Genomic DNA, 27,942 nt, shown 5'->3' with positions numbered 1-27,942 from the left:
ATTTTAGTTGTTCAATCTCTGCTTTAAGTCGTTTGTAAGCCAACGCTTCGGGGGAGGAGGCAGCTACATCTGCCCAGCTCACCTTGCTGCCGTTGCGCTGCTCCTTGTTATGGGGTCCTGTTGTCTTCTCGGCTGGACGACTGCCGTTGTTGTGCGACACATTATCGGTAGTCCCAGGTCCATTGCTTGAAGAGCGTGAGCCGGGTGGTGCTGAGTTGTTGCTGGACTGGTCCTGGTGGGTCAGTCGGTCCCCGCTGCTCGATGGACCTCTGCTGCCGGACCGGTTCCGAAGCCTGGATCTTGACCGATGGTTGAATTCTCCTGTCTTGGGCTTGGTTTTTTGTGATGTTCGGTACTTGTACTTGCACTGATTCGACCCCATGGGATGTGGACCTTCGCAGACCGTGCACTTGGGTTGGCAGTCGTGGGATTCTGGAACATCTTGCTGACCGCACTGCGGACATCTTGACTTCGAAGGGCAAGGGCAAACATCCGCCCGGTGTCCAAGTTTCCCGCACAGTGCGCAGGCTGGCGTTGTTTTCTTGTATAGGCGTACTGGAACCGCTTCACCATAGTAGAAGACGTGAAACGGAACCTTTCTTCCTTCAAACGTGATGGCCGCCACGTTGGAGGAACCTAATTTTCTCACGCTCACCACTGGTGCGTCCGGGGAGCGAAGCGCGTTCGTGATGTCTTCGTTGGAAACCCTCGGGTCCACTTGTATTACTCCTTTGCAAGTGTCGTCGGAGGGGCGGAGGTAGGAGTACACTGCCTGTGCCTTGTCCCCAAGCTGAATTTCGTGAATTGCAGGATCTTTCTGATTATTTGGGCGTCTCGCACCCCGACGACGATGATGTTCTGTTCCCATATGGGCCAAACGCTGAGCTCGGCTGAGCCCTTGTCGACGCCAGCAGCAATGTGCAAGGCGTTTCCGACCGCGTTGCTTCCCCTGAATTTGCTGAGATCCAGCGTTCCTTTAGGTTTGATTATGATCACTGCATCTTGCTTGTCCAGACGCGGCTGCGGAGGAGGCTTCCAACGCTTGACTTGCGTGCGGGGCGTCTGCTGCAGCGGCGTATCCCCTGCCGCGGTGACGCGTCCATCTGGCGTTCGACCTTTTTGCCGTGCCGAGTGGTTGTCACGGGCTGATGCGCGTTCCCACTCTTCTATCTTGCGTTGGATAATCGCCTCCGTAACCTTGTCGAAAACTGGGGTTTTCGCCTGCGGCATGGTGACAATCTGCATCCCCTCCGGGTCGTATCCCATCAGGGTCGTCATGGTTTGCGGCAGAATTTGCCCGCGGAGCCGCGGCGGGCAGCTGAGTCGTGGCCTAACTGTTAGGCTTAGCAACTCGCGCGATCCGCTTGGTCTTCAAATTCTCGAAGGATTTGAGAAAACGGTCCCACCTGAACAAGGGTGGGTGGTCTCCTCGTTGTTCTGGAAGTGTAGCCAGATGGTGTCGCAGCGCTTCGGCAAATGCTTCGGGAAAGGATCATAAAATTCGGCGGAGCCGACGTGAGACACGTCCGCTCTTCCCGACTGCTGAGGCGCGTCTCTGTAAGCGGTCGGCCCTTGCCTCTCTTCGGTCTTTGTGGAGGTTCGGGTCCATGTTTCTTGGTATTGGTGCCACCCTGAGCGTGCTGCGGTACTCATCGGGGATCGTTTTAGTTCTCAATATTTCTCGAATTTGTTCGGTGTAGCCCAGTTTCTTTAAAAGAACTCTGCCTGTGGAGGTCTGCTGTAGTCTGCGCATTTTAATTTTTAATTCTGTCACTCGCTGCGAGGAGTATACGGAGCGCGTGACGACCTATCCTGCCATTCATGTAATTTCGGCAGGCTGTTTGAGAGTCCGTAAGTATTGTTAGTGACCGCCCGGTTCTATAGCCCTCCGCCAACGCTAGAGCAACGGCTACTTCCTCGGACTCTGCAGCTGTGCAGCCTCGGAGAGACGCGCTGGTCATTTCGCGTAAAGACGAATCGACCACCGCCGCTACAGCGATTTTGGTATCTCCTCCTCTCCAAGACGCGTCTGTATACACGGTCGTGGCTTGAGGAGCGTATGTTTTCTCGATGAATTCGGCCCTCGCTTCTCTTCTGCCTCGATGGAGGTTGGGATCCAGGAGCACCCGTGTTCGAACCCGACCGCGGCGGCCCCGTTTCGATGGAGGCGAAACGCAAGAGGCGCCCGTGTGCTGTGCGATGTCAGTGCACGTTAAGGATCCCCATGTGGCTGAAATTATTCCTTGGACCTCCACTACGGCATCTCTTCCTCTCGCTCTTCTTTCACACTCCCCCCCCCCTTCCTCCCTTCCCTTACGGCGCAGTTCAGGTGTCCACCGAGATATGTGAGGCAGACATTGCGCCATTTCCTTTCCTAAAAAAAAACAATTTACTAATTTAGGAGAGGAAATGACGCAGTAACTCTCTCACATATCTCGGTGGACACCCGAGTCGCGCCGTAAGGGAAGGATTAAGGTAGGAGTGAAAGAAGAGAGAAAGAGGCGCCGCAGTGGTGGTCTCCAGAATTTCATCACACGGGGATCTTTAAAACGCACTGACATCGCAGTTCACTCTATTTGGCTGCATTATTTAAATGCTGCAATATCTACGTCATCTGAAGAAAGAAAACACGCGAAACATACATCACTGAGAATGGACGCTGAGGTCAAGTCAAATCAGAAAATAACAAAAGGCGCCTACACTATTTTGGTTTCGTCGGGTATTTCATCATTGAAGAAAAAAAATGCTGACGATTACGTTACTTCCTAATATGAATTATGAGCGCAGCTCATCAGCTGTTTCAGCTTTTCGACAGATTTAGGCAAATAATTCGACGGCGGCGACGGTATGCTCCGGCGGCACGCACCTCTGGATTTTGGCAGCGACGGCGCTGGGTCTCTTCTCTGGCAGCTCGTTCAGCAGCAGCGGCGGACGAAGGACTTCCACCGGTTGCCTCGCTCATGGTTCAGAAAGAACTGGCAGAGAAGAGACTATTTATATAGGCGGCGGCTATGCGTTTCGGCTCGGGCGGTGCACATATCGAGATCCGCCGCCACCGATCCGTGGTGGTGGTGGAAAACATATATGTACAGATACACTTCAGGAGATTATGCATGAGCTGACCCAGAGGGGGCCAGCCCTTACAAGTACTAGGTGGAGGTCCCTAGTTCGGGATCCCAGTGGCGTTGGTCGCCGCCCGGGCTCGCGCGACCAAGGCCCGTTGGGCCTGCAGGTCAGGGCAGCCGAGCAGGGTCGCCTCCCAGTTCTCCCGGGTTGGGTTGGGGTGAGGGGGGAAAGCAGGGTTGGAGGGGCAGACCCACACCATGTGGTAGATGACCGAAGACTTCTCCGCACATTGCGGACAGCTGCCCGAGAAAGAAGGGTCGAAGTGTTTCAGAGCTGCCGGGCACAGCAAAGTATTAGTATACAGGGGAAGCAGAAGCCGCTCCTCCGCCTTTGAGAGACCTTTACACGGGCGGGGATAAAGACAATGGCCAGATTGATAAAGTAAAACAATGTCTTTGAAGGAGTAACCTGGAGTGAATTCGAGTTCCTGATCGTCGTTGTCGGATGGGGAATGTCCGGTGAGAGAGCGCGCGGGCGGCGGCGTCAGCTGCCTCATTGTCCTCAAGGCCCATGCGAGCCGGAGCCCAAACGATACGCAGGTGAGCGGGGTCCCCGGTGTAGACGCTGCTTTGGAGAATGCGGTAGGTGAGTTACGGTACCCAGCCCTGCTCGACGTTCCGACAGGCTCCTCGCGAGTCGGAAATAATTGTTTTTGAAGTGGGATCACATGCAGCCAACGCATTGGCGACCTCCTCCGCGTCTGTTATGTCACGGGCTCGGAAAGTAAGGCCGTTCACTTTTATGGATTGGTGGACTGCGGCCATGTACCATCCTCCGGGAGCATCCATGTAGAATACGCCAGGTTTCGATCCATAGTGGCGGGCCAGGGCTTCCGCCCGTGCCAGGCGCCGGCCATTATGGTCCTCACGGTTCATGTTCGCGGAGCGCGCGCAACTAGAGCAGCGCGCTGCCCCGGCTGCGGAGCTGGTTACGAGGGACAACGGCGACTGCGACGGCGTGAAACGCAGGAACGTGCGCCAAAGAGCTGCGCTCTAAGAATAGTTTTTCACAAGGCAGCTCATGTAATGCGCGCCTCTTTCCTCCAGATGCACTGGCTGAATATGAAAACCGCCAGCTAATACTATGTATGCGCAGTTCGTGTTAGTGACAGGCGCGTGCGACAGATGTCAAGCGCGCGCACAAGCACACATCACGTGATTATGCAATTTTTTAAGTTGCATCACAGTCTGAGGAAGCTTTTCACCTTTACTAAGCTGGATTGCCTGGGACTGTGTAAACTGCGCGAATATTCAACAAGCAGGCCAGAATTTTCTTTGAAGCCTGTTCCTGCGATGCAGGAAACTGAGAAATCTGAAATTCTTGAAGAAGTTGTGGGCAGCGTATGTTTCCATATGCATGAAAAATGCAAAGGCACTTCATTCCAGAAACCCCAAGAAAAGTGCTTTACACAACTAAAGCATAGACCTCATTAATGCTCCCCATGATTTCCCACTAGGAAAGCTTAGTAGATGGAGGCGATAAAAGTGATCTTCAGCAAGAATATATAGTCCCATATGTGATTACCTATCTAAATCAATTTTCTGTCCGTTCTGTACCCAGGCTGTAGGAAATGGGGGAGGGGGTAGACTGAATTAGTTCAGTCCAGTTCAGGCGAGAAATTTTCCATGGGAAGACGTCACTCATCCCCCATTTTACACACAAAGAGGGTTTAAGGAATGCTATATCAAAATTGGACTGACTGTCTCTCCCCTCCCCCTTGATCTTCCCTTCTAAGAGACACCTATAAGTGTGCTCCTGCATTTCATACCTCTCCACATAGCCATCCACATACGAAAGTGGTCCCTAGTAAGCAGTCACACATGGCACAACCTAGAGTTTCGAAACATGGTCAGGAGCTTCTCCGTCTTTGCACACACGCTGACAAGTGAAGTAACATTCCTCCAGAGTGAAACATTGTAACAGTTTTTTTTTTTACACAGAAAGTACTCGACGTCACGATGCAGAATGCGCACATTCATCAAATGGGGGAGGTTCCTCTTCATCACTGTCAAATTCGGCATTTTCGTCCTTAACCCATTTGCCATCTCGGTCACGTTTCCAGCCAGACCTGTGGATGAACAAAAACCAGAGCAGGTCAAGGTGGCGAAACAAAAAAAACCTCTCCTCGTTTAGCTATGCTATCATGCTCAGCTTTGGGTACACTGACAAAGAAACAATAGACGCATGCTTCTGTCTACAGCATTTATCACAGTCGTTGAATTGTACCTGTAAGGTGCTTTGTTTCCACTCGAAAAAATGGTGCGTTCAAAGTGCAGTTGCACAGACCTTAATTCGACAGGCAAACAATGCAGGAACTTTACAGAATATGCAAGTTCAAGCTGAACAAGTGCGTTGTGTCAAATCTCTTGTATACATATTAAAAACTAGCTCATAATATGCATGCACATTTTATTATCTGCTTCTCTGATTCAAGACAAATTCATGCTTTGCTATATGCAGCCAATAGTTTGCAAACAAGCTTTTTGGCCTTTGTGAATTTCATGAGGAACTGCCACCACGGATAAACTAAGACGAAGTGTGCCACACCATAATTAAGACCCCTAATTTTTTACGGTGGAAAATTTGAAATTCTTCGAACTGAGAAAGAAGAATCTACAATGTTCTGTGAAAAGCCTCCCGTGTATTAATGCATGCAGCCTGTCGCAGAGCAATGGCCACTGCTGCCGCTTCTTGCATTGCTTCTTCGCGTTTCGTGCCCATTCACCAGTTTTTCCCTTCGATTCATGGCTTTTTCGCTGCCTCCTTTCTTTCTCAAAGGTCCGTGCCACCTTCGCTCTACGTTTCTAGCAACCCTTTCTTGCCAGTGCACGCTGCATGCTTTGACTCGACGGCTCATTGGCGTCGGCAAGTTAGCTTTTCGCTACAGCTCACAAGTATGACGAGTTTGCTGTGGGCGATAGTGACAGCCCACACCACTGCTATTATATGCAGTGGTGTGGGCTGAGGCAACATTCTTTTTGTTCTCTTCAAAGCCTCACCATATATTTCTGTTCCGTGGGTGTCTCAGGAGCAGTGAAAAAGTTTGTGTTATATTCGTAGCTTGGTTTAAAATATGCTGCGAGGTGCTTTTTCAAGTAGATGATGTAAGGAGAAATGCGTGTTATATTCAAGCAAATTTGGTAATATATTGCTTTCGATAGGTGCCAGAATCATAACACTTCATATACAAGTGTGCCAGCACCTTGCTGCCAGAGCCACAGCAGCCGACGCTCTACCTCGCTTGAGCAGATCAGGGAGCATGGATGTCAAAGCATTAGCAGAACTTCGTCCGTTACCAGATTCTGCCTTTCAAAAGAGGTCAGATGATTAAATTCCAATCACTCTATCATTCCTACTGATAGTCCACAAACAAAACCATCAAACATTGAGAATGTGGCTGCTCAGAGACATTTAAGTGAAAATTGCTTTAAATACAAGTGCAATCGTGGGAAAGTAGGGGTCTTAACCATAATACGCAAGGTGATGATATGTCACATTTACCAAGCTATTCAGTTGTTCATAATGTGCCCAGGCGTTCCTGAAGACAGCAATACATAGGCACATTTTCAGTCATACAATAGATTTGGATGCTTTGGCATCGCTATGAAACAAATTTCATGCACGGCTGCACATGTGTCCAAGAATGAACAAGGATGGTAACACCAGAAACTAGGAAGACCTTGAAAGAAGAAAACCACACTGCACTAGGTAAAGAAAGAAAGCCCAGAGTTCGCTTCACATGCAATTAACACAAGGAGAGCAGGTTTTTCTGGAGGCCAATAAAAAACTGTGTTTAGCAGAGGAAGATTTGTGAGCATTGCAACAGTACTGAAGAACAATTTCTGACATTATGTTATCAGTAAAATGTAGTGAGACTGTAGCTTCTGCAACTGAAACTCATTTGATTAATTTACTACACAGCATTGATATAATATGTAGTGAATCTCCAACAGCACTTTTGGTGCTCTAAACCCTTGAGATCAAGAAGGACAAATTCTTTAGTCTTCAGAGCTCTGAAACATAAGTAGAATAATAAGAGCCCTTCAAAATGGTTGACCGTCAGCTCCTGTCATGTGCTAAGCTGCTCAGAACATAGACTGCTCGTCCAAGAGCCAGTAGTAAATAAGAAAATATGAGAACACAAAAAGAAAAAGTAACCAGCCTAAAACAAAATTTACTCTAGTGGTAGTTGAGGCTAACCCCTGACATCCATATATGAAACTGCACAATGCAGCCAGAACTGTCCACTGGTGACTAGATGAGTACTGCCACTGTGGTTGCAACTCACTGCTTCAAGAGACAGGTAACACTTCTGTCCAAGTACAGAAGGAGACCACTAAAGCCAATGAAATATACTAACATAAAAGGGCAGTAGTGACTGACTTGCTTTATGTCGAGTAATCACAACCTCAAGCTTCACAAAAATTAATCAACGGCAAAAGACTTCTTTTCTTTCACAGCAAGCTGTATGCGACACTATTATGTCATTTGATTAGTATGCCTCACAGCCTTTGCTCATTATAATGTGCACGCAGAGCCCCTGGTAAATGCAAGAGGCACACGCATGAACTACTTCTTCAATATACTAGCACATCCGAAGTGACAGCGGCCTATGCACTTAGCTAAGCCAGCATGACAAGCTCGTGCTAAACAAATGGCCTCTATCACAATTAACACCAGGCAAAAATTGATCACCTGGGCTTCTACAACACAATTACAAATGATGTTGCGTTGGCATGCTGAGTGTGCATGAAACGTAACAGCCTCAGTGACAGCACTTTTCTTGTGAAAAGCTAATGTGCCAAAGTGTGCGCAAAACGAAGAAATATGGCTGATGACACTGAAAGCCATTTTCTAGAAGCAGATAAAAGTATGTGAAATTTGCCCTAGTGTCCCTTTAAACAGAACTTTCCCACAACTCAACTGGACTTCTTGTAGAAAGAGTTGCCCATTCCTATGAAAAAAGTACTACGACATACATCTCTAACAGTCCTCAACAAAGAGTACAGAGATTCGTGGAAATATGTTCACTGCTGGAGGCAATGAAGATAAGATAACGCAACTTATTTAGGCAAGCTATGTGTCTTCATATCTTCACCACCAGAGGCTGATAAGATAACACTCATCATCTACAAATGCAGTGTTCCTCATGTGCTACTCAGCAGGGGTCTGCAGAATCATCTCTGTTTCATCTCTAAAGCAACTTAACGCTTCCCTACCGCAACTGTTAAAATCAATCATCTGAAGTAAGCAGCTCCTAGGCTTCAAAAATCAGGCTGCTTACTGGCATTCACGGGCGACAACAATGAATGGGTTTTTCTTGAGATTTAAACCCTCCCTTCCCCCTTTTCTAAATCAGAGTACAGTGCCATAACACAAGGCTCTTTAGCAAAAACACTACAATACTGCTTTTAACGAGGACTGTGGACTGATTACAGTTACAAACTATACAAACTATGGCTAAAACTGTAGTTACTTTTGGCTCAGTTACCTTTGTTCAAAACAACAAATCAGCCTTTCTTCAGGTTGCTCCACTTATCAACACCAATGCTGACAGAAGAATTCCCATTAAATGAAAAACAAGTGTGACCATCCAGTTCCCAACAGAAGGCATGTGCTTTCATTCAATGTTGAATTCAGATGGCAAAACTTTGTAAAAACAAACAGCCAGCAAACTTCACACCTTGCACAGCAACATAACATCACTCCCAATATGAGAACGTTTCCCTCTCTATTGCACATGTGTGCACACTGTATTATGATGAATAGATGTTTTTAATCCATTTTAACACATTCCAATTTTATTTTTTTATGCATGGCTGGCCCTATGTGTTAACATGGTGCTACTACTAACGTTTTTTATCCTACTGTGAAATTTAGGTGACACAAAGCACTAACTTAACAAAACCTACATGAAAAACTACTGCCTCTAGCAGCTTGTCTTCAAGGGCTCAGAAAAGCAACATCACCATGAGCTATGCAGCACACAAAAAATTCCAATGATGCTTGTGGCCCACACATTCCTTATGATACACAACCTTTCATTGATCTTTGTCTGCCGCGGTGGCTCAGTGGTTACGGCGCTCGGCTGCTGGCCCGAAAGACGCGGATTCAATCCCGGCAGAAGGGGCGAATTTCGATGGAGGCGAAATTCTAGAGGCTCGTGTACTGTGCAATGTCACTGCACGTTAAAGAACCCCAGGTGGTCGAAATTTCTGCAGCCCCTCACTACGCCTTCCTTCATAGCCTGAGTTGCTTCGGGGCATTAAATCCCAGTAAACCAATAAACCAATAAACCAACCATTGACCTTTATGTACTTAGGCAACTAAGTTCTACACAATGCCGAATAGGGGCTTTTAACATGAAATTTGAAATGGACACAAGATTCAGAAAAGGTGTGCGATATGGATTTTACAACAGCGCAAGGTCAAAGCTAAATGCATTGCACTCACATTCGCAAGTTCAGGAAGTATTGTGCCTTTGCCTTTTCCCTCGATTCTTCCTCAGTGAGATCTCTCGTCGTTTCTTTTGAAGCAGGTCTTTTACGTTGTGGTGTAGACTGAACTGCTGGACTCTCAGTAGCATCTAATCTCTCCCTACTGTCACCCTGTGGAGGTCTTGTAGAAGACACCAGGGCGTTGTTACGCTTGCTCTGTTCAACAGCAGCAGCAAAACTATATTTTTGTTGGGCCTTCTTGATGTATGCCATCACCAAAGGGTTCTCTAGATTCTGCGACGTGGACGGCATTGTCACTTGGCGGTCATCTCCTAAAAAATAAAAAAAAATAGTAAGGAAAGAATTCAGTGTGAATGCAAAGTCATGAAAGCACATTTATACGCAAATTTCTCGGCACAGAAAATGAAAGAAGCATTCATTCACTTTATACGTCCAGTTTCCACATAGACGCATTTCTACATACCACTAGTACAGTTGAGTACAACAATAACAAAGTTGTCAATTAAAGTGACGAATGCAGTTTTTATTGATTGGATTTTCCACTCCGAAAAAAAACCTTTCAATGTCAGTGGAATCAAGCACCCATGAGAAAACGACAGAGAATGTTTACTACATTCTAATCATTACGGAAGCATGGATTTTTGCTATGCAGAAGACGACAATGAACAGACAGTGCCGCAGGACGGAGCGCTCGCACTAGGCCAGCTGCGGACACGCAAGAGAAAATTTTGCTCGGGTCAGAACCACTGGGTTAGCACCACTTAGAAGACGACAAAGATCGCGTAGTGCTGCAGGACGGAGTGCTTGCGCTAGGCGAACAGACAATGCGAAAAGAACAGACAATGAACGATTTTGCTCAGGGTTGGTCCCCATCGGATTAGTGCTTACACACTAAAAATATGAATACTGTGTGGCAGAAATTAAAGCTCACAGTGAACTATGGTCTCACACATAACTTATACCCCATAAGCAGGGCTTTCAGGAAACTAAGGACAACTCCATCCAATTATTGTTTTCAGTAATAGATTCTCTGGCTATTTCTGGCTACGTAGACATTTGTCCGGCAGCAAAAGACGCAATTATTGCCGAGAAAATTGCATTAAAAATTCTTCCCTGCCCCTTGGTCCAAGCTTGTCACGTCGAGACCGAAAAAGACTCCGTGATCACCGTATGCAAGTGAATGACAGGGGAGCCTAGCCTCTAAGATTTGTGGTGGAAAGCTGTCTTCGCACACTGCTGTTAGTTCCCAAAAACGACTGGTGATGGCAAAACCTCTTATTTTTTGCCATTTTCTAGCATATAAAAGCTCCATTTTCGTTGAAAGTAGTCTCTTTGTGTCAAGAATGTGGTACTTCGTTGATACTGGCCAACTTAAATTTGTCCTTACCGTCTTTTTAAGGCTGTATAGAAAAAAAAATATAACACCACTGCAGCACAACTTTTCAGTGTGTGTGTGGCTCTAACCTTTTAAATGTGATGTACGATCTTCTGTGCCCAGGTTTACCACGTTCTTTGACACTTTATACAATAGACACTCGGTTAAGGGTCGCACTTTTTTTTTCGCAATTTTGTTAGGGTGTGGCACTTAACCGAAAGTGGCACTTTTCAGTCCAGTTTTCCAACTACAATCCGGAGAGAACACTTCAGGCAAATTGCACCACACATTCTTCTGTTGTAATTAGTGCCTCGTTGCAGACCTTATTGATTTTCTTCATTGCCACTGTTGTCGCCACTGCTCAAGCGTGATGCCTCACCACCCTCATAAATGATGTCATCTTTAGTTCCATCCACTGCACCTGACATTCTTGTATATTTAAAACTTTCATCCACTATCCAGGGACACTGCACGCCACGAATTGAAAAACCACGAGTAGGCGAGCTGCAGTGATGCCCTTCTTAGTCGTCCAGGAGTTGCCACTTCGGCATCAGCCATTACCATCCACTCCAAGTACCGGTGTCAGAATTCAGCTATACATAATTAATTTCAGTCAAAATCTAAGAACAGTTTGCGGGCAGTAAACCTTGAAAAGCAGAGGTGGCTTCGCCACTTATTCTTCTCTCTTTTCTAGAGGTGAGCAAGTCAGCTTTCGGACACTGCAAATGCAAAAGCGCAGCCCACAGCTATGTAATGCCCCACTTTCACAAAAGTGACTATGCGAACTAAGGAAGTCACCAGTAGAGAGAGAAATTATGGTAATAGGCACTGTTCCCGATAAAGGGCATTTCTGGAAGTATTTTAAACAAGCTACCCAAAATGGATATGATAAAATTTGGTAGAGATAAATTACAACAGCAGAAGTAGTATGAGTCAACTGTCCATCTCAGCATGAATATGAGTAATGCATAAAAATTCAATTACCCGAAAAAAAGTCCAAGTCCCTACTTTAGCACTGGACTCAATGCAGATAACAGCAGACTGCCAAGCACCAATGCTCGTCCATGCTGACTAGTTATTCCTTCAGAACTGGCAGTGGAATTCAAGTTAAAAGAGGCAGGGCATCTAAGAGCTTCAAGAAATTTGTACACCCAATGAACCCACTGTCAAAAAAAACAGCAGCATCCTTGAGCCATTTTCTAGGGTTTCTTAAAGAGCAGGTAATGTGCCACAAAAAAATAGAATGGAAACAAGCAGCGATGACAGATGTTAGAGGCACCCTAACAGAGATGTGAACAGCATCAAACTTTCACAGTGCATCACGCACGGCATGTGTTTTTTTGAAAACAATCAAGCCATGCAGCTGGGGACTGCCATCGCAGCTTAACATACAAAGATAAGAAAAGCGTTTCCAGCATGGGTGGAGCATGTTTCAGATGTACACGGCCCAATCATGTGGCACAGTTCTGTAAAGCTCAAGTTCACTGCAAACGTTGAATAGGACATCACGCCATTTCGATGTATAAATCAAGGCCGTCAGATCAGAAGAAAACCATTGTCCCCATGAAACGTATGAGTGAGACGAACTCCTCTTGAACAATGCTCACAGCGAAGCAAACCGAAGTGGCACAGACTGAGCTATTGCTCACTGCCGTAGCATGGGTGCAAGAAGATGCATCAGGAATATGCTAGGTTCACAGTGGCAGTCAACGGTCATTCATTTAAAGGCATCTGGCAACAGCAATTGGTTGGTTGGTTTGTTTATGGGGTTTAACGTCCCAAAGCGACTCAGGCTATGAGAGACGCCGTAGTGGAGGGCTCCGGAAATTTCGACCACCTGGGGTTCTTTTAACGTGCACTGACATCGCACAGTACACGGGCCTCTGAGATTTCTCCTCCAAAGAAATTCCAGCCGCCGCGGCCGGGATCGAACCCACGTCTTTCGGGCCAGCAGCCGAGCACCATAGCCACTGAGCCACCGCGGCGGCTCAACAGCAATTGGTGCAAAAGTGATAGGTAAAGAATGCTTAACCATCAAATCCTTTGTTGGACATAAAAAGGACAAGTTCATGGACGCAGTGCAAGTGACAGTTTTCTCGAAGCCCAGTAGTGACGCCACAATAATTCAAGCACTGCAAGTTGACTGGACTTCTCATTGTAAGTTGCCGCCACCTATACAGCTTGTACAGAAATTGCGTAGAATGTAGACTCAAATCTCTGAGGACCTAAGCTAGCCAATGGGCATGGCATCGACGAATCTGCACATAGGTTCAGATTTCTACTGGGATTCTTCCCCTAGAAAGATGCACTAGAGACAAGACTGTTGCTTTTGAATCAATAGAGTGAATCGTCCAAAGACCACAACACCACCACAATGAGCGATGATCATGAACAGAGGCGAGGTGATGGTACTCTACATGGCAACACCTGCAAATACAATCCAGGAGGAACTGCAGCAGTTCTGGACCTTAGAATCTTTTGGAATTATGCCACCTGAAAACCAGCGCAGCCAGAAGATGTGCTAAAGGAGTTTCTGAGATTGATCGCAAAAGCACACAATCGGTGCACTGCGAGTTCGTCGTGGAAAGAAACCGTCAAGACCAATACAAACCAAGAAGTGGCTCGACAACAGTTATTGCAGCCTACAGCATGACAGTAGCAATATCAAGTAAATTCCGCGACAATACAACAATGCGATGTGTGGGCATTTTAATTCGGGAGTTGACGAGAAAGTTCCAGAAAATAAAACTCGGCAGTCAAGAATCTGCTACTGCATGCCACATCATGCCGTGATCCATGAGGACAGAACCACTAGAAAAGTCCGAGTTGTATTCGATGAGTCTTTACATTCAACTTAAGGAACTTCCCTGAATGATACTTCACATACAGGATGTGTGCGTTTGGAGCTGCCAGAGAGTGGTTGCTTGCTCTTGCGTGAGCGTGGGGTTGGGAGGGGGATATTCCATCCTGCTCCTTTGATAGAAAGTCGTGACTTCACTAAAGGCCAGTAGATGGTCCCTCGCTGATTTGGCCCCGTGGTTTGGGAACGCGCCTGGTCCTGCCCGGATAGTTAGTTCTCGGGCTATGTTGTTGACATTTTCGTTTCCTGGGATGCCTGAGTGTGCGAGGGTTCATTATATTAGTTTGATTCGAGTTTCTGGGCGGTATTGGCTAATTAATTTTGCGTCCGGGCGCACACATTCCCATGCCCCGCAATACTAGCCAAAATTCACCCAGATATATACTCTGCAGAATGCAAAAGGTGCGGAGAGTATGCTAACCTCAACTACGTCATGTGGTCCTGCAGTCAGAACCCTTTAAGCGGAACAACCCCAGAGGAGCAGTGGGAGACCGCGCTGCGCAGCTCGGACCTGTGGCAGCAAAAGTTGCTCACGGAGACAGCTGACCAGGCCGCCGAGATCCAAGAGATCAAGGCCACCAAGCGACAGTAGTCCGCCTGAGCCAGAAGGGGAGCCTTCCTCTTCAAAGACTCCATAAATAAAGTTTATTCTCTCTCTGTCTCACATATAGGATCAAATTTCAATGAAGACATACTTGTACTCATCATCCATTTTTGCAAGGAAAGGGTGGCATTAACTAGTGATGTGGAAAAAGCTGAAGGGGACACTTGAGCTCCTCCTGAAGGTTATGAAGCGAAAGAGTTAATGGGCTAATGCCCACATATGCAGAATTGGCCATTCTCAACCTGACATTCATATGTCCCTGGGAGTCCTCATACCACTACTGGCTCAGTGGTGCAGCGGTTAAGCAATGCACCACTGCCCTGCAATGACGTTAAAAGCATTTTTGTAAACTGAAATAAGTGAGGAAGACAGCGATGCCCTGAGGCTTCTGTGGTGAAAACAAGATGGACAGGGCCAGCTGATAGACAAAATCTAAGCTTGGTTGATGACGTGGGATGATTTTTGGAAGACACCAAGTACATTTCTTCTTGCAGCTATAACCAAACGCCACTTAAACAAGATGGAGAATGAATTTCCAGCTGCAACGACGAAGCTCAAGAGGGCAATTTATGTGGATGATGTGCTTCTCATATCATCGACAGTCGACGAAGCTGAAAAGCTGCAAGAGGTGAAAGAGCTGTTCAAACGAGCATCACTGAATTTCAAATGGACATCAAACGAAGATCATTTGAACAAAATGTCTGACGAGAAAGAGAAAGACGAGGCCCACAAGGAAACACAACCACACAAGAGAACTTCTCCGCTTTGAAAGACTTGGAATCATGAAGAAGACATGCTATCATCTACAGTTAACTAGTGGGTTACGGAGCTCCTTTACAATAGCATAACCATGAGGTTAGTGCTTCAACTGACTGCAAAGATTTCAGACCCGCTTCACAATGAAGTAGACCTTGTCCAGAGGCTTTTTCACTTGCCTTCAGCTGTGATAAGCTGTAACCTAAGTGCAAGAGCAGCGAGCAACTATTCTTCTCAAGTATTCTGACAATTTAGTTGAAGTCTCCCAATACCAAGTAGATTTCTCTAGAACAGTGGTAGATCCAAAATATGCCAGAAACATCAACACATTGGTGGGATGTCTTGCCTACTCTGTGTGCTCCCAGCCTAAGCTGCATGACCGGCCACAACAGTGGGCCGTCATGTATAAAAACCTTCTGCTTCAGGCAGTTTCAGTCACCTGTGACGGGGAGGCCAAATGTAGAGACCCAAAGCATCGAGACTTTATTTATGAGATCTGAGTTGCTTTCGCCCCCAACAAATAATGTGTACAATTAGCAGGAAAAGAAGCAAATGTGATTTTTATTAATCTCAAATCCGGTGCTTTGAGCTACCGTTCTTAGTCTACTATCCACAATTGGGAAGGATCAGAGAGTTAGTTTTTGGCCGTTAGTCCAATTGTTCCACTCTCACCAGGTGGTAGATTAAGCATTTTTTGTAACCTCATGTGAAATGGACACCACTTAGTAACAGTACAAGTAACTCTAGGCAAATCCTGTAACTACTGCTTGTTGCAGCGGTATTTTGCGCAGTAAATTCAGTTGATGCATTCAGGCTTCTGCTGAAGCAGTGTTTTAGAAAGTGATGATGCAAGTGGTCAGCAAAGGAAGATAACAAGTTATCTGCTAAAGTGCCGTGGAATATCTATCGAGTCGCTTGAGTGCGACAGCTCTCTTCAGATGGATATTCTGCCTGCGCTCATGACATTAGTCATGGGTTGATGGGCCCGGTGTTAGGGATGCCTATGGATCAGACTTGCAAGATCTTTCTTCTTTACGTAGTGATAGCAGCATTAGTAGTTACACAAGTTGGCAGGAAAGAAATCACGATGTTCCTATCCCCATTTTGTTGACGCCCCTGCAATCTCCTCACATGTTTTCCTTTGCCTGCATTTTCCTTTCCATGGTGCAAGCAATGAAATATGCTACAGACCCAGTGAAAACTCATTAATAGTGCATGGACAACAGAGTCCAGAGTAACTAAAATAGCTTCACTTGAACCAGTACCTGGTATATGAATATTGTAAGAATATTTTTTGACAAGCATGTTTACATGATAGTATTTTCATTACTTTCTTCAATCACTGAATTATTTTTGAAGCTATGTCTCCAACTAAGCTCCAGTAAGCACCTTGTGCAAAACCAACAAAAGGTTCTCAATTTTTCAATTAACAAGTCGCTGTAAACGAAAGAGACAACTGTTCAGCTCACCTTTGGCATCTGCAGAGCCCTGTTGGTTGCCTTTCTTTTTACAACAGCTGTTGTAAGGAGCCGACTTCATCAGCTTCAGGCGTGGTGCTTTCTTTGTGGCCTTCGCTGATGCAGGACCTAAGGGCTGAAAGTGAAAACAGCTTGAATCGTTTTTTTGCAGTTGTGCAAAATAAGGCTGTAGGAATCCGCACACAGTGTGAGAGTGAAAACAAAGTCAATGCAGTATTGCTTCACTATTGACGCCCATCAATAAATATATACCGTATTTTCTGGACATCTGCGAGCTATACATTAGAAAGCTGAAATTTCGGATGGTGTGGATGAACTATGGGTGTGGACTATATATGATTTAATTTCTTGCGATCATCTGTCAAAGCCAAAGAAGCCTAGCGTGGCTGTCAAAGTGAAAAGAAAATGCGCGGCCCGACTGCACCTACGACATTTTACCGTGCTAAATCACATAGCAAAGTCAGCTCCCACATACAGTCAGCTTCGACAAGAAAGCGAACGCTGTTCGCAGTGACTGCTTTCCAGTCTTGGATTTGTCGGAATATACATAAAACCTGTCCAAACAATGCCATATGAGGAGATGTAAGGCCTCGTGCTGTGCTTACTGAAGAAGGTACCCAGGAAGCTGCCATCAACAGCTTCATGAAACCCAGACTAGAAACCGCAGCAACAGAAGGGTCGAATTCTGAAGGCGACGAAAACACTGACAAGCCACTCGTCAGATCCGAAAAGCTTGACTTGTTTTATTCCGACAGCCCTGGGGAAAGTGATTTTGAGGGTTTTGGAACTGACTACTACACGGTCTACGAAAGGTCCAGAGTTTTACAGCTTGACAATAAAATTTTTGCTTACCGATGTACACTGCTCGCTGACCATCTGAAAAAGCTCTTTTTCACTAGAAATTTATCCCTGCAGACTATACATTGGGTGCGGGCTAACCAAGCTAAATCTCTAAGCCAAAATCTGATCTTGGGGACTATACACTGGATGCTATATACACTGGTTGCTATATTGCTATATATAATGTATATATTGCTATATACACTGGATGCTATATACACTGGTTGCTATTTTCCAGAGAATATAGCAAGTATACTGCTTGGTAATCGTGCCAATGGAAGTGTAATCAGCTCTAACTCAAAGATGAAATTTTATACATTCTTCCCTCCTCTCTACTGTTTGCTTCCAGCAACAATTTAGGGACACCTTTTAGAACAGTTTTGTACGAGAGAAATTTCCAACAATGTTCAGTCATTACATTAAATGTGAGAGTGCAAGAGGGCAGTAGTACCTTGTGTGGTAATGAAGTTTCACCAATTTTGTAGTCGTTAAGGTAAGAAACTGTTTTGTCGATTTAAGGCGGTATAAAAGAAACCTGATATGCACAAATTCACCACAAAATACAAGTTTCACACCCCTCAACTTGTTGGTATTTTAATAGCAATCCAACTCTCCATAGCAGTGCTCATTCTCTTGGGTGCAGGCTGAGATGCTTGCTACATGCTAGTTATGCTAGTTATGTTGGCATTTTAGGACAGTAAGCAAATGAGGCTATTATATACGTATTTTGGAAGAACAGCATAATCGTCCTGTTCACGAAAATCATCTCCACCGTGACTAGACTGGCATGAATCGATTCTGTCAAACACAAGCATCAAAGGAGTCATCATTATTGGCCAGGGCACTGGTGTTGACTGACCATCTTTATGTTTGCAATCGGTGCAAATAAAACAGAATTGTTGAAGCCCGTTTTACAAAAGCCCTCAGAAGACGACGCCACATATCTAGCAAGAATGAAATAAGTGTTCGAGACAGTACAAGGGTGAAAGAAATTAGTGGGGAAAGCTTCACACATCACCCAAATGGTTACACTCTGAACTTGGATGAGTGCCGATTGATGAATGAAAAGATTGGTTTGGTTTAGGGGGGTTTAACGTACCAAAGCGACTCAGGCTATGAGACGCCGTAGTGAAGGGCTCCGGAAATTTCGACCACCTGGGGTTCTTTAACGTGCGCTGACATCGCACAATACACGGGCCTCTAGCATTTTGCCTCAATCGAAATGAAAAGAGCTGAGCAATATACTCCAGGAACTGCTCTGGAAAGCATTTCCAAACTACCTAAATCCATGCAAACATCACACCTTTCTATCAAATCTTCAGCCTAATTATTTAGCTGGTCCCCATACACGAATAAAAATAAAATCACATTTTTTTTTTCCACATCCTTTAAAGCTTTTCTTGTAACATTACCTGCTTCTTAAATCTTTTGCTACGACCCACAAATGAATAAAAATGAAATGCCAATCATTTGCAACAATATATAAAGCTTTTCTGAAATCGTAAACTCAACCTTCAATCATGGTGCTAGGAGCCTTTCTGAGGTGGGCTTCAGAAAACTTGCTGTACACAAGCAACAGCGTAAACAGAGCCAATACCTCATACATCAAGTATGGCATAAAGCTTGCCACACTGCAAGCCAATGGGCAAGTACCACAGCTATGAAGCAGCAGGCGTGCTTCAAGAGATGAATGGCACGCACAAATAATTTCTAAAATTATTTCCCGAACGTACCCTTCGCATAAGAATATAATGTCTACACACAAAGCAAGGCATGTTATGCAAATGAAGCTTGCAGGGACCCAGTGCCCACTAATAAGTGCGCTGAAGTTTAACTTTTACTTCCCAAATCATGAACGAATAAAGAAAAAAATCCTTACCTCCACATTATGCTACTAAATGTAATCCCATTCAAAAGCCAATATAAAGAATGTGTTAGTGCCACTACAACTTTAGAAATCGGAGCATTGTGAATTCAAAACAATGGGCACTTGGTCCATTTCTAGCAGCTAGTCCAAGCTGAGGCCTCAGACGATGCTCAGGGGCAGTGGAGAATTTTTTATCCAACAACTGTCTTCCCATTTTCCGCCAAAAAAAGCTCTCAGAAAATGAGAGCCGGGGCATTGTTGAACACTGGCTGGAGTTTGTACATTAACACCCACTCTCCATTTTTTCACTTAGTCTCCTGACAGTGATGCCAAACATTTTGAATGGAAAGCACTGGCTAATGAAAACATGATGACATCAAAACTTGTATGTAAGCTCCATACAGTAATGAGCGAAGGCAGTGCAAACAATAAGTCATGAATTCATGACACTGTGTGCTTAAGGTTCAATATCCTTTCCTGAAGTTTTTACTCATAGCAGCGGCCCATTGACTAATACCCGTGCCACACGGACAGATTTAATGCCATTAAGTGCTTACTGCCTTAAGTTTTAATGGCATTCGTGCGGTGCCACACGCATAAATTTAATGGCATTAGCCTTACTGCCGTTCGCGACCTACTGAGTTCGCCACAACTCATTCGCCCGTGCAATGTGTACTCTCGTTCCCATTCCCCACGAAGAAAAGCATGCAGCTTTGTAAGTAACAACTTCCTAACAAGTAGAAAATGGTTAATTCTTAACTTTCAGTCAGATCAGGCATCTATATCGCATTTTCGTTGCAAAGAGCGCCATTTTAACCAGCCTTATTGACAGGTACTCTCGACTTACGTGCTGACATGCGAGTTTATGGCTACTTTTTCGACTTGTAAAGCAGGAACAGCCGTATTTTCTGGAAAATCGTTTTTACATTACATTTCAACAACATTCCCGATATATTGTGCTCATTAGGAATGCTTATATTCAGAGGTAACTTTTGACTACCTTGCAAGCGTTATCGTCATCCTCACTTTCGATAATGGCATTAAAAGTGGACGTGTAGCACCAACTCCGAAAATAATGGCATTAACAAACTTAAGGCCTTCAGCATTTACTGCCATTTCTTGTGCGCGTGTGGCACGGGTATAAGAGGTGCAGGAAACGAGAATGAAACTGCGGGATTGGCGGGTGCCTGTAGCAGCCGCATTTCCGTATGGTGTAAAATGCTGCAAAAATGCCTGCATGCAAAGGTATTGATGCACATGGCAGGACCACCGGTTATCAGTGCTCCTTCAGAGATCTTGGCTATGGCAACCATTGTGTCACAAAATGCACCTTTGACATGCCAAGTAGGAGCTTGGTGCGACACAACAACTTCATGTACATGATTGAATGTTAATGCCAACACATCTTATTGTTCAGCACCTCAACAAGTTTCAATGGTTGGCTGCCTTAGCTAGCAAATCTTACTGCCATTGTCAATCTTACTGCAATTCTTACTGTTCACACACAAATATTGACACACATTGTAAGATTACCTGTCAATCTTTTGGTGTAACTTGTGCATTTTAGTACAGCACAGCCCGAAAGAATACATGTTGCGCCCCGGTGCCTCAGTGGTTATGGTGCTCGGTTGCTGACCCGAAAGACGTGGGTTCGATCCCAGCCGCAGCGGTCAAATTTCAGTGGAGGTGAAATTCTAGAGGCCCGTGTGCTGTGCGATGTCAGTGCACGTTAATGAACCCCAGGAGGTCGAAATTTCCGGAGCCCTTCACTACGGCGTCCCTCATAGCCCGGGTCGCTTTGGGACGTTAAACCCCATAAACCATAAAGAATTCATGTGGAACAGAATGACACATTTCGCATGGCAGCTCTACCCCTTCCTCTGCAGTGTACCAGGCCAATGTCTCCTCGACTTCAATGCCAGTCACAATGCTTGCTTTGTAATGGGAACAATTTGAATGCCTCAGCTCATTTACTCCCCATGATGTGGCATGACTTAAAGGTGTACTGAAGAGGAATCTGAACTTGCCTTTTTGCCACAGGAACTCGATCTACACGTTCCGAGCATTCTTAGAAACTTCGACTTAATTCCCTGTGTGGCCGATTTCTCTAATTAAATGGAATTAACGTCCGGCTCCCGCCTTTATTTTTGAATTCTCCCCATACGGTGGGTGGAGTCGACCAATGCATGGAGTGCCTTTCAGCCAGCTCCGTGGAGGCTTTGCTTTCGCTTTATGTTGTTTTTTAGGTTTCCGTGAATAAATAGTTTCATTCGCAGATAATATAGCCGCAAAATGAGCCTGCAGAAGTAAAAATACGCACGGACTATTTGCTTCTGCGGATTACTATGTATTACTCCGCCGATGGCAGAGCGGCAAGCCGCCACGGGACTGGGTGAAAGGCACTCTGCGTGTTGGTCAACTCCGCCCACCGTACGAGGGAGCATTAAAAAAAAAAAAAAGGCGGGAGCCGGACATTAATTCGATTTAATTAGGGAAATCGTTCACACAGGTCAATAAATCGAAGTTCCTAAGAATGCTCAGAATGTGTAGATTGAGTTTCCGCGGCAAAAAGACGAGTTGAGATTCCTCTTCAGTGCACCTTTAAGTAGAACGGCGATTTACACCATAAGTGCAAGCTGCTGGCATGGTGGCCGAATGCTCTTTTACAAAGCGCTGCCTCTCCAAGAAAAGGAGAACAAAAATTTTTGGACCGCAGCTCTTAAGCGCCCATTTGATGGATTCTGCGTTGTAGTTGTCAACATCAACATAGTCTGCATAAGGCCACCTGACAACCGTGACAGGCAGCGTGTTGTAGCGTAACACGTCACCTGCCACGGCGAGAGCGGAGGAACGGACAACTGGAAGGCCGCTGCCACGGAAAGATACAAGAGGGGGGCTACCAACATAGCACATCACCTGTCAGTGGTGGCATGTGGCGTGTGAAGAGCTGCATTCAAATTTCGCATTACTGACCGTAGTAATTCTCTGTCCATTTTTCTACTCTATTTCCATGCGATGTTGTTAATTATGGCATGCTCTATTCCTCACTAAATGTGCAGAGCAGGCATGAGGGTAGTAGGTACATAGGGTAGTAGGTGCCAAAACTGGCTCTTTCTAGCTGGAACAGCAATGAAGAAAGCACTGAACAGATGATCTGAAGCATCTTAACTGTAACATGATGTTGAGAGCTTACAATCTACTGTTTAATAATGCGAAGCAGTAGAGGTCTCGTTCACGAGAAAAGCCGGCGTCCATGTCATGAAAAAGCAAGTGCAGCCTGTCCATCATGGCAGGAGGCAGTGAAATTAATTCAAATAAAAGTTTTATTGCCACCTGCCCACCATGGCACTGCACATCAGCTCACTGGATGGGAACCAGACAGCATCCCGAAGAACTAACTGTGCAAAAATGAGCCTTGCGGAAGCTCGGGAAGAGCAACCTGGGTCTCACAAGCCTCACTGGTGGCTGCGTTTGAAACAGCCATGTGCCAAAGCAGTGGCACATCACTGAACAAATTATGGACAAATTATGGACAAATTATGAATTACAAAGTATGAAATACCTTATTCTTAACGCTTTAAACGAGAGCGCGGTGTTAGCTGAAGCTATCAATTATCCTTCTATTAATACACTGAAAAGATTTTTGCGCAAAATTTTCATTGCGTAGTTGTAGTTGGGTTCACAGTTATTGTGAATGCTATAATGTGCACTTTCTGTTCGAATGACTTTTCTGTAATGACTGTTTTTCAGCGGAATAGACTATATTTTATTTATGTTCATCATACTTATTGGTTGTACATTATTGATTATAAGTGTCTCTCCTGATGGATTATGCATTTTTCTGACGGATTCTGCCCAGGGTTTTGCTGAAACAGACTTTATTTTCTTTCAATATTGGCACATGTGTTGCACACAAGTTCAAACTTCATGTTGAATTGTTTTCGTTCTAAGTGCTTTGTATTTGTGTCTTTCTTACTTTATGATTTGGTTGTTCAGAGTGCATCGCTACCAACTTTGTTATGGGGTCACGGGGACCCAGCCAGGTATCGGTTTTGTACCTTTTGTTCCCGGCCCTTAGTTTTCTGTACTGAGAACTAAAATGTTAATAAAATCAAACTCAAACTGCTGCACCACTGCAAGTAGTGGTGTGAAGACTTCCTGCAATATATGAATCTATGAAAGGGAAGGACTACTTATGCAAAAGGGGTCCCTAATGCTATCAGACTGTACTCTTAAGGGTAGGTTAAGCGTCATCCAAGTTATGTGCACCCCTTTCTTTTCTTGCATACTGCATTCAAGCAGTTTCTTGCATACTGCATTCAAGCAGTTTGAAATTTGCTGTTTTCTTTTTCTTTCTTTGCCATATTTTCCTGCTTAACAACCTCAATTTGCAGTTGTTTAATGGTCTTGCATTCATTTTTTTAAGTTACGTGTTCAAGTTTGTCGCTAGCAGAATCTTTCTTTGGTCGCATCATGACAATATTTCTTACCTTAGTGTGGTCGACGCTGCTAGCTCCACCTCCTGACATCACATATGCTTCTTGTAGCCTTTTTTCCACTTCCCGCTCTTTCCACTTCATGTGCGACAGGTGCCTCGTGAGACCTGAGGAAAAGTGCAGACAGAACTGTTATTTGGCATTAAAAAGGAAAGCACATTTATAGAAGGTACAGTCACCAGCTTTATGAAAGGGAACGCATGAGCGCGTGGCACATAGTCTCGCGCCGTACTTGTGGCAATATGCAGTGGCTATTTTTTGCAGTGGGGTAGAAAGAGTTCTGTTACCTTGCCTGCTTCTGGCAGATTAGGATCACAACTCCCCTTCCAGCTTGTTCCTGAATGCTCCCACCTTGCATCGCCACAAGTAGAGTTCGAGGCTATCTGTCATGCGCTTGCACGTTCCCTTTCATCAAGCTTACGAGTGTACGTCTAAAGTATCGCAAGAGTGAAAAAAGTACCACAGATATGCAACAGCAACATTGCTAGTCCACAGCTTCACAACAGCACCTCATGCAACGCAGTGCTAAGAGGAGATGCCCACTCTAATACAGCCTCGCAATGACAATGAATTCTGTTCCATAATCGTGTCTGAAAAAGCAAGCACAGAAAACTTATTACCAACATTGTGTTGTTTCATTATACGGCCCCAAGTAGCGCTGAACCGATGGGCATGTCCGTCGCAATTAATGTGTAACTTCTTCAACCATCCCCGCATAGAGCCCTAACTTAGCGTTCAATACCTTTCACCTTTACGTCCCCACGAAGCTGTTCCTCGCTGCAAACGTTTCAACAGTGACGCTGCGCTTGAAATGCTGAAGACATGTTGACTCATAACAAAGCATGTGAAACGCTGTGGCATGACGAGACTAAGTTCCCAAATAATTGCGGAGCACACATTACGAATCGGCTATGTATTACGGTACGCACAGGAAATAAGCACTCCTTTCTCACTGTGTTCCTGTCTCCTTTAACAGTCAATCGAAAGTGACTTTCAGCACACACTCCTTAACGTATACGTAGATCCCCTAAAGTCAATGAAGCCAGCATACTTATCAAGTGTCGTTTGCCTTTCCTATGCATGGCAAGCATTTCGATAGTATCCAGAACGGGTCGGTGTGGGCAGAGCGTGCAGGAGTACCTGAAAAGGAAGGCGCAAGCCGTAAATCTTTACATCAGTCCTCAAAGTCAAAACACGTCGCTTCGTTTGCACTTACTTGCCATTCTTCAGCAGTAGAGCCTCGTCTTCTGGTATGTGGCTGACGAGGATTTCACTAACTCGTCGCTTCTGCAAACAACAGAAAATAATTCTGGCAGCTAATGCAATGAGAAAGCAGCGCAGCAAAGGCAGCTGACAACCGTTTTCAAGCTAATCACAAACAAGAGCCAACGGTACCGCCGCAATGGCTGAGTGACAGAAAGATTCGGTTGCTCAGCCCACGTTTTCAGGTGAAATGCTCGCCGCCCAAGCCGCACTTTGAAGGAGGAGGCAAAACGGGTGTGTGCTGTGCGATGTCAGTGCACGTAAACAAGGCCAGGAGGCCGGAGTTAATATGGAACCCAGCACTACAGCTTTGCTTCTAGCGCACATGCAGTTTCTGGACGTTAAACACCGCATAAAAGATTACACAGCAAAAAGATGTGAACTTGGCTCACCTGAAGGTCTTGCAGCAGCGCTGTATCTGTTCCTTCTCTTTTAAACGCCATGTTTGTTTACAATGCGCCCATCCTGGATTGGCTACGGACTGGCTAGCACTGGTTCAACAATTTTCAAACTCCCTACATACAAAAAAATATGTCTACTTTGATTGTTTGATCGTCTCTTGCATAGGGTAAAAAAATTTTACGCTTTAGGTATTTAATACGAGTTATGAAACGCTAAACATGAAAATTTACTGCGCTGCTTCTTACCAATGTTCTTAGCCGTCTGCGGCGGATCGCCATGGCATCACTGTTCGGGCGGAGCGCGGCAAAATCTCCCTTTCCAAATGCAAGCGAAGTCGGTAAATCTTGGTACAAGAAAGTCATGGTGGTGAAAATGTTTACTGGCAGTTTGGCACAAGAAATTCAAGGCAACTTTGGCTGAGGTAAGCCTTCACTTAACTTAAATGTAAGAGGTCGAGTCATGTCTGCGTATTTTGTGAATCGCAACATCTCGCATTCTTCAAGAGGAAACTTTCATCTACTCGAACACAGGCGGCAACATCAAGGGTAATGTTGTCTGCGCACTTATATTAAACACACTTTGTCTATAATTACAAAAGGGTCGCATTTTGTACTTGCCAAAGGCTTTCTTCTTAATTAGAACCAGCGCCTTTGATTTACAAAAGTTGACGAGCGTCAAATAGTAGCGCAATCGTACCTTGCGAGAGTGGCCTTCTGTTAGATTTTTCCCCAAGTTAATCCAGAGGTCAGGAGAGGCCTTTGCCCTGCAGTGGGCGTAGTCAGGCTGATGATTATGATGATAATCCCCGCGAGCCTCTTGTGGGGTGGCAAAATGAAGAGCCGGCCAAGGCGACTGGAACTAATTCTAGTTCGAGTTTAGTACTCGCAACGCTGTGGCCTGATAATGCTGACTGCGTCATGTCGCTGATTTTGCCCGCTGCTCGAACAGATAACCGCGAATCCGTTTAATCATTCGCTTCGTCACCGAGTCAAGATGATCGACGAGCAAGCCACGGCGCGAAAAATCCCTCCGATATGGTCGTGGGCGTGCTTTTGAGCACGAATGCTCTGTAGAAAACTATCCTGTGTGTCCCACTGGCAGCACGTATGATAGCGGACATTATAATTGGTAGCATTAGATCAGGTAAGATTTGGAGTTCCATTTAAATACTTGTCAGTCGATTTCCCGCATTTGTACGTGAGCTTACTTTTCTTCTTTCTTTTTTTTTTTTTGAGGCATGCCCTGGCCATGGTGTAAGTATAAATAATTAGATTAGTAGTAATGAAAATGTGCTATCTATTGCGCCTGGTGAGGACAGTGATGGACAATAATACCCGCCTGTTCCTCTTGTTTTTTCGTTCATATGCTTTGGCCCCGCCGCGGTGGCTCAGTGGTTACGGCGCTCGACTGCTGGCCCGAAAGACGCGGGTTCGATCCCGGCCGCGGCGGCCAAATTTCGATGAAGGCGAAATTCTAGAGGCCCGTGTGCTGTGCGATGTCAGTGCACGTTAAAGAACCCTAGGTGGTCGAAATTTCCGGAGCCCTTCACTACGGCGTCTCTCATAGCCTTAGTCGCTTTGGGACGTTAAACCCCTGTCGTGTCCGGTCGCTGTGTTGAATGCAGCGAAGACGCACACGGTACTTTTAGACTTCGTTTATTTAAAGCTGAAGAGGGTGCGACCAGCGTCGACCGAGGCAGGAGCCGAACTGGCCGCCCGAAGAAAGGAGGGAGTGGAGAAGCGTCCACGGAAGGGAGTGGCTTCCCAGAACAGGAGGAGAGTGCGGGGGCGCACCGTGGGGGGGCCTCTGGCGACAGCGTGCGACGAAGGGCAAGCGGTCGTTAGGAGGAGGATTGAGTGGTCGTTAGGAGGAGGATGCGAACTGTCGTTAGGAGGGGAATGCGAGTGGTCGTTAGGAGGGGGCGCACACACACAAAAGCACTAAGGGGACACAACACTTCCTTCCCCCTTAGAAAGTTGCCTGGTATCGTGCAGGGGGTCGGCGCTCACGCGTGGAGGCGCGCTGGCTTTGTGCGCTCGGGGGAGAAACACTTGTAGGCTGGCTGTTGTTCGCTGTGTCTCCTGGGTCTGTCCTGGGCGAAGTCTCTTCTTCCGGGAAGAGGTGCCAGGCTATGTGGGAAAATGGTGCACGTGTTCTCTCCGCTGGCGGACAGCTCTCAGACGGCGTCGTAAATCTACGCAGCTGGTTGAGATGTCGGCGTGCTACTGTGCCATGTATGTTGACGAGCCAAGAGCGCAGGCCTATGCGTCTGACAATTGTAGCTTCCTCCCAGCGTGGCTTTTTCAGAAACTGTCGGGCGAGGACGCGCTGCCCCTCATTAAGCGTGCCGCAGCGCGGAATTGCTTTTTCTTCCCGGAACGTCTCTGCCTTTGGCTCGGGGAGGATGGCTGTGAGCT

The 27,942-nt window shown here is 45.8% G+C and overlaps 1 protein-coding gene across 1 annotated transcript; it reads right to left on the bottom strand.

Annotated features, from left to right (window-relative positions):
- Positions 1–5,026: 5,026 nt before the first annotated feature.
- On the bottom strand, positions 5,027–25,613 carry LOC149366160 (sodium channel modifier 1-like). The gene is made up of 7 exons (XM_089553189.1): positions 25,516–25,613; positions 25,077–25,147; positions 24,912–25,000; positions 23,855–23,967; positions 16,649–16,772; positions 9,580–9,895; positions 5,027–5,194 (listed from the first exon to the last, which is right to left on the bottom strand). The coding sequence occupies exons 1-7, from the start codon at positions 25,564–25,566 to the stop codon at positions 5,080–5,082; spliced, it is 879 nt and encodes a 292-aa protein (XP_089409315.1). The 5' UTR covers positions 25,567–25,613; the 3' UTR covers positions 5,027–5,079.
- Between the last annotated feature and the right edge of the window lie 2,329 nt (positions 25,614–27,942).

Source organism: Amblyomma mixtum, chromosome 1, assembly GCF_055824585.1.
Source record: "Amblyomma mixtum isolate Tamu chromosome 1, ASM5582458v1, whole genome shotgun sequence".
NCBI lineage: Eukaryota > Metazoa > Arthropoda > Arachnida > Ixodida > Ixodidae > Amblyomma > Amblyomma mixtum.
The sequence above is the reverse complement of the archived record's forward strand: the minus strand, read 5'-3'. Positions and strand labels throughout refer to the sequence as shown.